This window comes from Rhincodon typus, chromosome 38 (assembly GCF_021869965.1).
Source record: "Rhincodon typus isolate 14 chromosome 38, sRhiTyp1.1, whole genome shotgun sequence".
NCBI lineage: Eukaryota > Metazoa > Chordata > Chondrichthyes > Orectolobiformes > Rhincodontidae > Rhincodon > Rhincodon typus.
Window position 1 is genome coordinate 16,700,956 of NC_063369.1, and position 12,665 is coordinate 16,713,620.

General features: G+C 45.7%; 1 protein-coding gene across 1 annotated transcript in view; it reads left to right on the top strand.

The window, feature by feature from the left end:
* LOC125487251 (GEM-interacting protein-like) overlaps positions 1-5,365 on the top strand; it is a 10,532-nt gene extending 5,167 nt beyond the window's left edge. The window contains exons 3-4 of the mRNA XM_048617987.1: positions 1,181-1,301; positions 3,747-5,365. Of these exons, the coding sequence (XP_048473944.1) occupies positions 1,181-1,301; positions 3,747-4,474 (849 nt within the window). The 3' untranslated portion in view covers positions 4,475-5,365. The remainder of the gene's footprint in view (positions 1-1,180; positions 1,302-3,746) is intronic.
* The last annotated feature ends 7,300 nt before the right edge of the window (positions 5,366-12,665 follow it).

The following is a 12,665-nucleotide window of genomic DNA, read 5'->3' on the forward strand; positions in this document are numbered from 1 at the left end:
CTGCTCCTATGATGCTGCTTGGCCTGCTGTGTTCATCCAGCCCTGCACCTTGTTGTCTCTGTTCCAAGAAAAACAGACTGTCTTTGTCTGACTGCTGTTTGCAGGAGCTTGCTGAGTATAAGATGGCTGCCTCTATGATGGTGACTGGAGCATGCTGGCTGTGAAGCATCAGAGGTGCTTTGAGCCTTGTCAGAAGGCGCTGTATAAATATACATTCCAGATTTGTCCCTTTTCCTCCTCAAGCAACACTCCCATAACTTTCAATGAATTAACCTCAAAATGAAATACTGAACATAATGATTACCTTTCTTCTTTGTTTCCCCCATACACTCCTCCCAAAGGATGTTCTCACTGTGCTTTGACTGACTGAAAATGCCTTGGACTTTCATAAAACCAACAGTGCATAATTTTAAAAAAAACACTCAGTAAGATCAGAACTCTTGCAAGAAAATGATAATCTTTTAAACAAATCTTCAGACACTCATAATAGAAAAGAAGGCCATAGCAAAAAATGTTTTAAATGCAGATAGACCAGCTGCTGTTTAACAGACGCAACTCAGGGTCCTTAGTCAGCACCTTCCAAACCTGCAATCTCTACAACTTGGAAGGACAAGGACACCAGAGAAAAAAAAAACAACCTGCGAGTTTCCCTCCGAGCCGCTCACCAAACTGACAGAAACTAAATCTTTTTTCCTTCACTGTTGCTGGGTCAAATTCCTGGAAACCCCCTGCCTTAGATCACTGTGGGTGTACCTTCACCCCAAAGATTGTCGTGGTGGCTCATCACCACCTCCTCATGGGGAATTAGGGATAGACAATAAATGCTGGTCTAACCAGAGATATCCAGTTGTCCTGCATCCATTTTTTTTTTAAGAATCCATCCTCCCAGAGAATGCTGACTGGACATATGGCCACAAGGGAATTGATGGCCAAGTGACTCTCAATTTCTGTTGTCGAACTGGCTTCCTGTTGTAGGGAGCAAGGAGTTACCATCTAGAATGTGACTTCCTTCACTTGAAGCTGTGAATGAACGTAGCTGCCCCAGCTTGTAACTTGGCACTGGCTGGAACAGACCTCCCCATTCTGTTTGCCTCAGTGAAAATAGTTGATGCAGGGGGATTTTTGGATGGTAGGTCTTGCTGGCTACTGTGTGCTTACTGTCCAGTCTGTCCTGTTGCAGAGTCTGGTTTTGAAAAGAAATTCGAGCGAAGGATATGTTTCGGACAAATCGTCATCAAATGAAGCCCTCGATGATACAAGGGACCAACGGAGAGAGAGCTCTGGAAGCAGCGACATGACAGGTAAGTGGGATGCGTACGTGTGTGAATGATGTGGAGGTGTCGGTGTTAGACTGGGGTGGACAAAGTCGGAAGTCACACCACACCAGTGGACAGTGGACTTCAACTGATGAAGGAGCAGCGTTCCGAAAGCTTGTAACTTCAAATAAACCTGTTGGACTATTACTACATGTGCGAACAAACAAAGTAATAAAGTGGATTAAGTCCATGGCTTAAAAGTTCAAATGTCATCTGAGCTGTTGGTGCTTATCCCATTTTGATGCTCTCAATGATGCATGGAGCAGGGCAAATATCTGGCATGGGTTGGGAGTCAGTCTTGGATATTCCATCTTGAGGAAAGGGAGTTATGCCAGGTGGTACCAATCATGTTTGTGTCAGGTTTAGTCACCAAGATTGTAAGTGCATCATTCAGATCATCCAGGGCAGCAGGGTCATTGGAGACCTGGGTCAGGGAGTGGTTGACCTTTCCTTTTGAAAGACTAACAAGGCCTGGGTAAGGGATCCCTTGTGTTTAACAGACCAGTATCCATATGTTACATTAGGCAGTTGAAGAATTTGAAATTTACAAGGATTTTATTTGTAAGTCTGTAGACACCAGTTTCCACTTTTCCCTCTTAGAACCCTTCCCTGTCTGGAAACAAACCTCACATTGGGGATGAACTTTTCTTCACAAAATAAACCTATCACCGAATTAACAAACATTTGAACCCATGTCTTTTATTCAACCTCTTAACAATCATAGTTTTAATTATTTTAATCAACCTGTCCGCATGTGTAGTGGTGTATCTGGGGCTGATAGGACTTAAATCCTGGCATCCTTGCTCAGAGGCAGGGGTGCTACCACTGTGCCAAGAAGACCCCCACAAAACAATCTTTGTTTCCTTTTTTTGAAGGCCAGCCTGTACTGACATGTTATGGCACAGCTGTGCAGCAGATGGGACTTGAACTCGAACCTCTGGTCCAGAGGCAGGGATATTATCGCTGTGTCGCAACAGGCAAAACCCTCTTTCTTATTATTTCAAAAACCCACCACCAATTAAACTAAACACCTAACTCCCAGTTACAAGCACTGCCCATCAGGGGCTTGAACCCATCCCTTGTGTATTTTAAGAACTCATCACCAAGTCACCCAATTTACTAAATAACAAATAACCTCAGCTCACTGGGGGCAATGTGACAATCACAGAAATCAAAAGAAGGCAGGAAAAGAGGGAAAGGCTAAATCAAAACGGAAATGGTGGAATTAAATGATGTAGCCCAGTCTCCACAGTGCCCAGCACTCTCTAGAAGCCTTGATGGTGCTGGTGAACAGCACATGCTCCCTTTTCAAGGACAACCTGACATGTATACAGCCACAGAAGATAGGCAGGCAGGCAGATTTATGACCTCTCCACAGCCCGCTGCCTGGACAAGTTGATAGCTGCTTTAGCCAGGGCCAGAAGGTGGTCCTTGAGGAGACCCTCCAACATGCCTGCCCAAACCCATCCTCCCAGACTGGGTGCCCAAAGATCAGAATCTTGGGGCTGAAGCGCCACCATAAGAACACCAACAAGTTTCTCAAACTAAAGACATTTTGGACAGGTCCATGGAAAGGAAAGGTTTAGTGGGATCTAGGCCAAACGCAGGCAAATGGGACTAGTTCAGTTTAGGAAACCTGATTAGCCTGGAAAGTTAGACTGAAGAATCTGTTTCCGTGATGTATGACTATGACTCTAAATAATTGAAAAGGGAAATGCAGAATTCCATGAGCATCACCTGCTTGCAGTCAAACCTGGTGCTGTTTTAGTTTTACCTTTAGAGAGACCTGCATTTCTAAAACTGACACCATGCTGAGGGTTACAAGCCTTGGCCAGTGGTGGAACCAGTGAATTTTCAGCAGTGACGGCATAAATGCTAGAAACATAGAAATAAGGAACAGGGATAGAATAGACCGTTTGGTCCATCGAGTCTGTTCTGCCATTCAATATCATAGCTAACCATACCACCTCTAAGGGCAACATCCAGGCAGACAATCTTTTGGACTAGTGTTACCTTTAAGTGAGGAAGTCAATGGGTTCCACCTCATGTAATCTCTGCCCAAGTCACATGGATTGTTGAATGAAAGCGGGAGGATTTTGTGAGCATTTGGAAAGGCCAATGAAGGGTGGAAAAATGAGCAAAATAATTAAAATCTGCCCTTGTTTTGCCAACTGCGTTGAGGATCTGAATCTGCCAGGCATATTCAGATCCTCAAAGCAGTTAGCAAAACAAAGTTAATCCTAGATCTGAGAGGATCCAGGAAAAATAGAGAGGCTGTAACTGTATCTCGCTCTCATACCCACCTTCATCATCTCACCCTGTGTGACCAATGTGGGCCAATTTTATCCCTCAGAGGTCCTCGCCTCTGAAGATCTGTTACTAATGTATTTTTGTTATTTTCTTTTTCCCAATCCTTCCCACTCCTTTCAGCCTCAGGCCTGGTGGAGACAGCGAGGCGGGTATCCGAGGATTCGCACTCTCTGGACGGCCAGGACTGGGAAAGCGACGGCAGCGCTGAACCCACGTTACCGCGATGCAATTTCAGCAGGCAGCCAGGCAAGTACCAGCGGTACGGCCAGGCCAAGACACGGGCCATCATCCCCAAGCCCTCGGCACTCCCTATCATCACAGCCGGCCTGCCCTCAGCAGCTGTGCTGGGGGATAAGGAGAATGCCCGGGCTGCCCCCGGTGGCGGCGTGGTGACGGCAGCGGCGGCAGCGGCGGCAGTGACCCCGGACACAGAGAGGAGAGCGGCCGGCTCCAGCCGGAGCTCATCACCGGACGGCAGCACCCTGCGACGCTCGGGCGGCAAACACAAGCACTTCGAGATGACCGTAGGCACGGCCCGACTGGTGTCCAAGCTGCAGGACAGAAGGCGGGTGGACGGCAGCAAGGCCCCTGGTGAGGCCGGCGCCGAGGGGGAGAAGGCAAGCCCGGAGTATCCGGAAGAGGCTGAAGCCCCGGAACGACCGGGAGAGCTGGAGGATGAACGGCAGCAGCAGCCCATGGTTAATGCTGAACTGAACTCAAACCAGTCGAACAATGTGTGTCGAGAGCACATGGCAGGGCCGGGAGAGAAGCAGAGGAACATCGAGAGGATGTTGCATGTGTCCCGCCAGCGGCAGAGCATCGAGGACAGAGCGGTCCACTTCGTGTGAGGGAGGGGGCCAGAGCAGTGGGCGGGGGGGTGGGGGTGGGGGTTGGGGGGGGGGGGGGGGGTAGGGCTTGTCCAGACACAATTCTAACACCATCCACTTGTCTGCTGTCACCATAATGACTCATCAGTGACTAACGGCGAGATATATACTAAAGAACACGGAGAGAGAGGCTGCCTGGCACCTTGTCAACAACATGCATTTATATAGCGCCTTTGACATAGGCAACAAAAAAATGGAAATTGCTGGAAAGGCTCAGCGGGTCTAGCAGAATCTGGGCAGAGAAATCACTTTGACGTAGGATTTGGGCAGGGTAAAGAACACATAGAGAGGCTGCCTGGTGCTTCATCATTTACATAGGGCCTTTGACATAGGGTTGGCTGGAGTAAAGAACACAGAGAGGAGCTGCCTGGCAACTCATCAACGATATGCATTTACATAGCGCCTTTGACACAGGGAAATGTTCCAAAGTAAAGCAAACAACTGCAGGTGCTGGGGGATCTGTGACACAAAAAGAAATCAGAAAGTGCCAGAGAAACTCAGCCAATGTGGCAGCATCTGTAGAGAGACACAAAGACAGAATTAACGTCTTGAGTCCGATGATCCTTGGTCAGTTATGATCAAATCCCACATCCAGACTCAAAACATAAACTGTTTTTGTTTCGCTCTCCACAGATGCTTCCAGACCTGCTGAGTTTCGCCAGCACTTGCTGTTTATACTGAAGCCAGGGTAGTTAAAAGTACTTCATGTATATTTTGCAAACAGATTTCTATCCTAAAAATCTCCCTGGTGCAAAGTTTTCCATGTTTTACCTCAAGCTTTTTATATATATAGTATATATATATATTGCATTATTAAGAACTTCAAAGAAGATTAAAAGAATTTTGTTAACATTTAGTTGAGTCTTGGTAATTATTAAAAGGAGCCCCATTCATGTTGCTGACATGAAGGATTAACACCAAGAGTTGGACAGAGACTGGGAATTCTCAGGTAAATAACTCGCCTCCTGACTTCTCAAAGCCTATCCACCATCCACAGGGCTCATTTCAGGAGTGTGATGGAATACTCCCCACTTGCCTGGATGGATGCAGCTGTAATAACATTCAAGAAGCTTGACACCATCCAGGACAAAGCAGCCTGTTTTACCGGCACCGCGTCCATAAACATTCACTCCTTCCAGCACCCTCAGTTGGAGCAGTATGTACCATCTACACATCAAGGCTCCTTCGACAGTACCTTTCAAACCCATGTCCTCTATCACCTGGAAGGATTAAGGCAGTAGGTACATGGGAGCATTATCACATGCAAATTCCCCTCCAAGTCCCTCAGCGTTCTGACTTGGAGATATATCACCGTTCCTTCAGTGTTACTGGGTGAAACATGCTCCCTAACACCATGCAGGGACTCAGGAAGGCTGCTCACCACCACCTTATTAAGGGGCAATTAGGGATGGGCGCAGCCACAATGCACACATCCTGTGAATGAACATATTTTTAAAAAGTTGGAAGAAACACAAAATAAAAACAGAAAGAACTGCGGATGCTGTAAATCAGGAACAAAAACAAAATTGCTGGAAAAGCTCAGCAGGTCTGGCAGCATCTGTGAAGGAAAAAATAGAGTTAATGTTTTGGGTCCGGTGGCCCTTCCTCAGAAGTTCTGGGGAAGCTGGGTTCAAGTCCTGCCACAGCAGATGGAGGAATATGAATTCAATAAACAATATGGAATTAAGATTCTAATGATGACTATGAATCCATTGGTGATTGTCAGGGAAAAAAAAAACATCTGGTTCACTGATGTCCTTTGGGGAAGGAAATTGCCATCCTTGCCTGGTCTGACCTACTCCAGACCCACAGCAATGTGGTTGACACTTAACGGTCCTGTGGGCACTTAGGGACGGGCAATAAATTGCTGCCTTAGTCAGAGACACACACAACCCGTGAGTGAATAAAACAAAACTGTTGTAATTCGGTAACGTCACCAGGACCAGTAACCCAGAGACTGTAAGATCAAATCTCACTGCAACAGTTTCAGAATTTCAAGTATGCTTTCAAGGACCATAAATAAGAAGCTGACATCAACACCCATGACCAGAAAGATGTTGGACTGGTGTCAAAACTCAACTGATTCATTTCAGGTCGGAAACATACCCATAGTTGGTCTGGCCCCTTTGAGGGCCTCCAGTCCCACTCAACTGAGGCTCAACTTAACCTGAGGTAATCTAGCACAAGGTGATGCAGAGCTTCCCTAGATTTGAAGCTTGCTAGCTCTGACGCAGCAATGGTGGCATGGAGCTCAGACTGATCTCTGAAATCTGTTAGGCTCCTTTAAATCCTCACATTTCTTTCTGGTAATGGTGCGGCCTAATTGATTGTTCTCTCAAGGCCTGATTGCAGCTGCATAAACCATGTGTGTGGAAAGGTGGGTACTCATTTTTCTGTCTGGTCAAACCACATAGTTAACATTAACTTCCCCGATGCTTAGCCCCCGTTAGCCCACCCGGTCCTCTGCCACCCCCACTACTCAACAGCTCTCATACAGCCCATTCCCCCAAATTTTCACTCTGGGATCGCATAAAGTCTGAGGCAGGAAAACACTGGGAAAGGTTTTGTGGGCAGTGGCCTAGCAAGTCCCTCACTTCTATCAAGGTGGTGCCACCTTCTCAAGAGGAACTAGATTGGCGCAATAGATTTACCAGAAACACCTACATTCAGAAAGTGAATAATATATTAAAAAGAGATTATTGTAAAGTTGGTTGCCAATCTTTTCTAAGCAAGCTGACAACCTCTGGGCTGCACAGTGCCTCTCTGAAGCCAGGAAACAGGTTGGCACTGATATATGGCATCCAAAAGGATGGCAGAGGCAGACAATTGTGGTGTGGGGAGTTAACATGGTTTGAATAGTTCTCCATTCAGACTGCACTTCTGTCAACTGCCAGGGGAAAATGTCAGGTTGTGGGGATAGAGGTGAGTGCCTCAAGGTGACTGTTAATGAGATGTCTCAACGGTGACCTTGAATGCAAACCCCAACTTGTTGGTTTTAGGGAACTGAAGCGAGGGGTGTCTAAAACACAGAATACAATGGGAGAATTCAATTTGGGAAGATGACAACCCCTCCCCCAATTCATTCAATCTCCCTCCAATTTAAAAAAAACAAAAGTGAACCTATCTGTCCCCAAATAAACCATGTGCTTGCAATGTCAGCTGTAGTGCCACTAATTCTCCAGGATTGTCCCGCAGTCCATAAAAATTAAAGAGGAACCTCTTAGGCACAAGAAATCCAGCAGAAAGTCTGTGTTGCTGAACAGAAAGCCGTGTTTTTAAAGCTTTATGTCTTGCTGTCATCAGGACAAAGACAAGTATGCCAAATTTTAGATGAAAATTCATTGGACCGTTATAAAGAAAGTGTTTTCCTCCTCCACTTTTTCATACAGTCAGAGTAATACAGCATGAAATTTGCACAAAAGCTTTGTAGAAAACAATTGTTAAAATGAGAAAAGAAGTGGTTTTGTGTGGGAAGCAATCTCAGGTTATATTCAATCAGAACTGTCAATACCACAATGAGAATCAGAGGCGGGAGTGAGAGGGGAGAGAAATCTAAGTTCCTGAGTAGTGGCCAAGTGAAGTCCCATGACAAACTGGAAAAATTAGATGGCGAGAGAAAGCTAGCCAGAAACACAAAAACAAATAGTATGAGTTTCTATAAATATTTAACAAAGAAGTGTTAACAAAGTGAGCACTAGCCCGATAGAAAATGAGACTGGAAAATTATTAATGGAAAACAAGTAAATGGCAGCTGAATTGCACAGGTATTTTGATTAGTCCTAACTATACAGGATACAATTAACATCCCAGATGCAATGATAAATTGGGAAATGTAAGGGAGGGAGGAACTCAGGAAAATCACAATTGGTACTGAGTAATTTGTTGGAAGTGCCTGGCGCCTGATGGTCTTCATCCGAGGGTCTTATGACAAAGGCCAGTGAGATAGTTGACACACTGGATTTAATTTTCCAAACTTCCTTTATTCAGGAATGGCCCCATTAGACTGGAAGACAGCAAATGTCACAAAAAAAACAGAGAAGCAAAAAGTACTAAGTTTCAGGCCAGTTAGCTTACAATCTGCCATAGGGAAAATGTATGAAGCTATTCTAAAAGAAGTTATAGCAGGACATTTGGATAATTTCTAGGTAATCAAGCAAGGTCAACATGATTTTGTGAAAGGAAAACATATTTGACCAATTTATGAGTCTTTTGAGAAGGTAACATGTACTGTGGACTAAGGGAAACTGGTGGATGTACTGTAATCGGATTTTCAGAGCTATTTCATAAGGTGTCACTCCAAAGGTTATTGTAGAAAATAATAGCTGATGGTGTAGTGGGCAGTATATTGTCATGGCTGGAAGAATGGCTATCTAACAGGCAGCATGGATTAGGTATAAATGGGTCTTTTTGAGATTGGCAATGTGTGACAAGCAGGGATCTCCAGAGGTCTGTGCTGGGACGTCAATAGTTTACAATTTATATAAAGGAATTACAGCCACATCACCTTTCTTAGTACCTGCCTACGGAACCAGATCATCCCCAATGGACTACAGTCCACATTCAGGCCTTCCCAATTTGGCCCCAACCATGACAATATCTACATTCTCCCTGGACTGACCTATCTCCTCCCTAACTCCCCACCTACACTCACCTTTACTGGCTCCATCCCCGCCTCTTCGACCTGTCTGTTTCCTCTGCACCTATCTTCTCCTCTATCCATCTTCTATCCGCCTCCCCCTCTCTCCCTATTTATTTCAGAACCCCCTTCCCCTCCCCCATTTCTGATGAAGGGTCTAGGCCCGAAACGTCAGCCTTCCTGCTCCTATGATGCTGCTTGGCCTGCTGTGTTCATCCAGCTCTGCATCTTGTTGTCTCGGATTCTCCAGCATCTGTAGTTCCTACTATCTCTAGAAAAGATATCAATAGACTAACCGAGGTGAGCAAAGATGTGGCATATGGAGTATAATGTGGGAAAATGTGAAATTGTCCATTTTGGCAGGAAGAATAATTGTCTAAATGTTGAGAGATTGTTCTGAGATGCAGAGGGATCTGTATGTCCTCATGTGTGAATTGCAAAAGGTTGGTACGAACATACAGCAAGTAATCAGGAAAGCTAATAGAACGTTATCGTTCGTTGTGAAGGGAATTGAATGTAAAAGTAAAGATGTTATGCTTCAGTTATACAGGGGACTGCTGGGGCCACATCTGGAGTACAATGTACAGTTTTGATCACCTTATTTACAGATAGATGTTAGTGAAGGTCTAATAAACTAATATCTGGAATTGGGGTGGGGGTGTAGATGGGATTCTTACGAGGAAAGTTTGGATGGGTTCAGCTTATATCCACTTGAGTTTAGACAAGTCAGAGCTGAGTTGATTGAAACATTTAAGACCCTAAGGGGTTGTGATAGTGTAGATGTGGCAAGGATATTTCCTCTTAAGGGAGAATCTAGAATGAGGGTTCAATTTAAAAATCAGGGGTCACTCATTTAAAATAGAGACGAAGCGAAATAGACATGTATGGGTCTTTGGAACTCTCTCCCTGAAAAGGTGCTTGCAGCAGGGTCTTTGAATATTTTTAAGGGGAGGTGGATAGCGAGGGAATGAATGGGCATCAGGGGTAGGCAGTGTTGCGAAATTGGGTAGAGTACTTGTGGATTGGGAGGAAGGAAGTTAGAATTTGGTGTTTGTAAAATGCAAGGAGTGGGGAGAGCATTGCGTGGTTCCTTTAAAAGGTTATGTGCTTTTTCTATGCTTAGAGATTTAAATGGATGTATGTTAGCAGCAGCTTGAAAGTTTGCAAGTACACAGAGAGCCCCCAAATTGAAACATTTTTATCAGAAGGCCATACAGTTATCAGGCCAAACATCAGCTTTTAACTGAGACAACAAGTTTTGAATTTAGCCAATCAATTTGAAGAAGTCACTTAGATACTAAAAACCTATCAATTCCCCCTTCCCCTCCCCCTTTTCTGATGAAGGGTCTAGGTCCGAAACGTCAGCCTCTCTGCTCCTATGATGCTGCTTGGCCTGCTGTGTTCATCCAGCCCTGCACCTTGTTGTCTCGGATTCTCCAGCATCTGCAGTTCCTACTATCTCTGATTCAATTTTAAATCTGTTGGTTTTGACAATATAGGACCAATCCTACTGTAAGAAATATTAATATGTCATCAAGGGTCTAAAAAGGAGGCAGCTGGACAAAGCAGAAGAGCTAAGTGCCATCCGCCAGAGTTAACAGCCCTCAGGTCTCAAAAGAGAATCACTGGCTTTCACACACTCCTACATGTCTTAGAGAAAGTACCATCTAAAAAACAACAGTCCCCATGGCATAACTAGTTAATATTCCTGACAGAAGAATTGATGGAGAAGGCACAGAACATTCCGGTGGGCATGTAACCTGTCTGTAATTTTGAGAGACTAAATTCTATTCTTTTTTTGTAAGTGGGACTTGTATCTATTGAAACAGCATACCATCAGAATCTTCAGAGATAGTAGGAACTGCAGATGCTGGAGAATCCGAGATAACAAGGTGTAGAGCTGGATGAACACAGCAGGCCAAGCAGCATCAGAGGAGCAGGAAGGCTGACGTTTCAGGCCTAGACCCTTCTTCAGAAATGGGGGAGGGGAAGGGGATTCTGAAATAAATAGGGAGAGAGGGGGAGGCGGATAGAAGATGGATAGAGGAGAAGATAGGTGCAGAGGAGACAGACAGGTCAAAGAGGCGGGGATGGGGCCAGTAAAGGTGAGTGTAGGTGGGGAGTTAGGGAGGATGGACAGGTCAAGGGGGCGGGATGAGGTTAGTAGGTAGGAGATGGGGTGCATCATCCTCAATCCGACCCCACCACCAAAGACATGTTTCCCTCCCCAGCCTTATCTGCCTTCTGGAGGGACCACTCTCTCCGTGACTCCCTTGTCTGCTCCACACTCCCCTCCAGCCCCACCACACCCGGCACTTTTCCCTGCAACCGTAGGAAGTGCTACACCTGCCCCTACACCTCCCCCCTCAACCCCATCCCAGGCCCCAAGAAGACTTTCCACATCAAGCAGATGTTCACCTGCACATCTGCTAATGTGGTATACTGTATCCGCTGTTCCCGTTGTGGCCTCCTCTACATCGGGGAAACCAAGCGGAACCTATGCTCGGTTCGCACTAAACAACTGCACCTCCCAGTCGCGAACCATTTCAACTCCCCCTCCCATTCTTCAGACGACATGTCCATCCTGGGCCTCCTGCAGTGCCACAATGACGCCACCCGAAGGTTGCAGGAACAGCAACTCATATTCCGCTTGGGAACCCTGCAGCCCAATGCTATCAATGTGGATTTCACAAGCTTCAAAATCTCCCCTCCCCCTACCGCATCCCAAAACCAGCCCAGCTCGTCCCCTCCTCCCTAACCTGTTCGTCCTCCCACCTATCCCCTCCTCCCACCTCAAGCCCTACCCCCATCTCCTACCTACTTGGTCTGCCCTATATGTGACTCCAGACCCACAGCAATGTGTTTGACTCTTAACTGCCCTCTGGGCAATTAGGGATGGGCAATAAATGCTAGCTAACCAGCAATGCCCTCATCCTGTGAATGAAAGAAAGAAAAAAAACCAAATGCACTACAGTGATTCAGGAAGACCACCACCTTCTCAAGGGCAACCAGGGATAGGAAATAAAAGCTGACTAGCCAGTGATGAATTAAAAAGAAACTAATCAGAATTCTAATCAGACACAAATGAATGATGAAGAGGAAATATCTGCAGTGCACAAAAGCATCAGCAGTTAGTGAAGTTTTAAGGAGGCATTTTGAAAAGGGAGTGATATATCAACATCTCTGGTACTTGTGCAATGATATTGTAGCACTTTCTTTTACAATGATATTAATATTCCAACACTGACTATGCACAGAACACCAACACTGATTGTACAGCGAGAGCCCCCCTAACAAAGCTGTCTACCAGGGAAACGGTACCGTGACATGGCATGGTGGCTGAGTGGTTAGCACTGCAGCTTCACTGCACCAGCGACCTGGGTTTGATTCCAGCCTTAGGTGACTACGTGGAGTATACATATTCTCCCCATGTCAGCGTGGGATTCCTCCTACAGTCCAGAGATGTGCAGGTTAGGTGGTTTGGACATGGTGAATTGTCCTGTCGTGTGCGGGTTA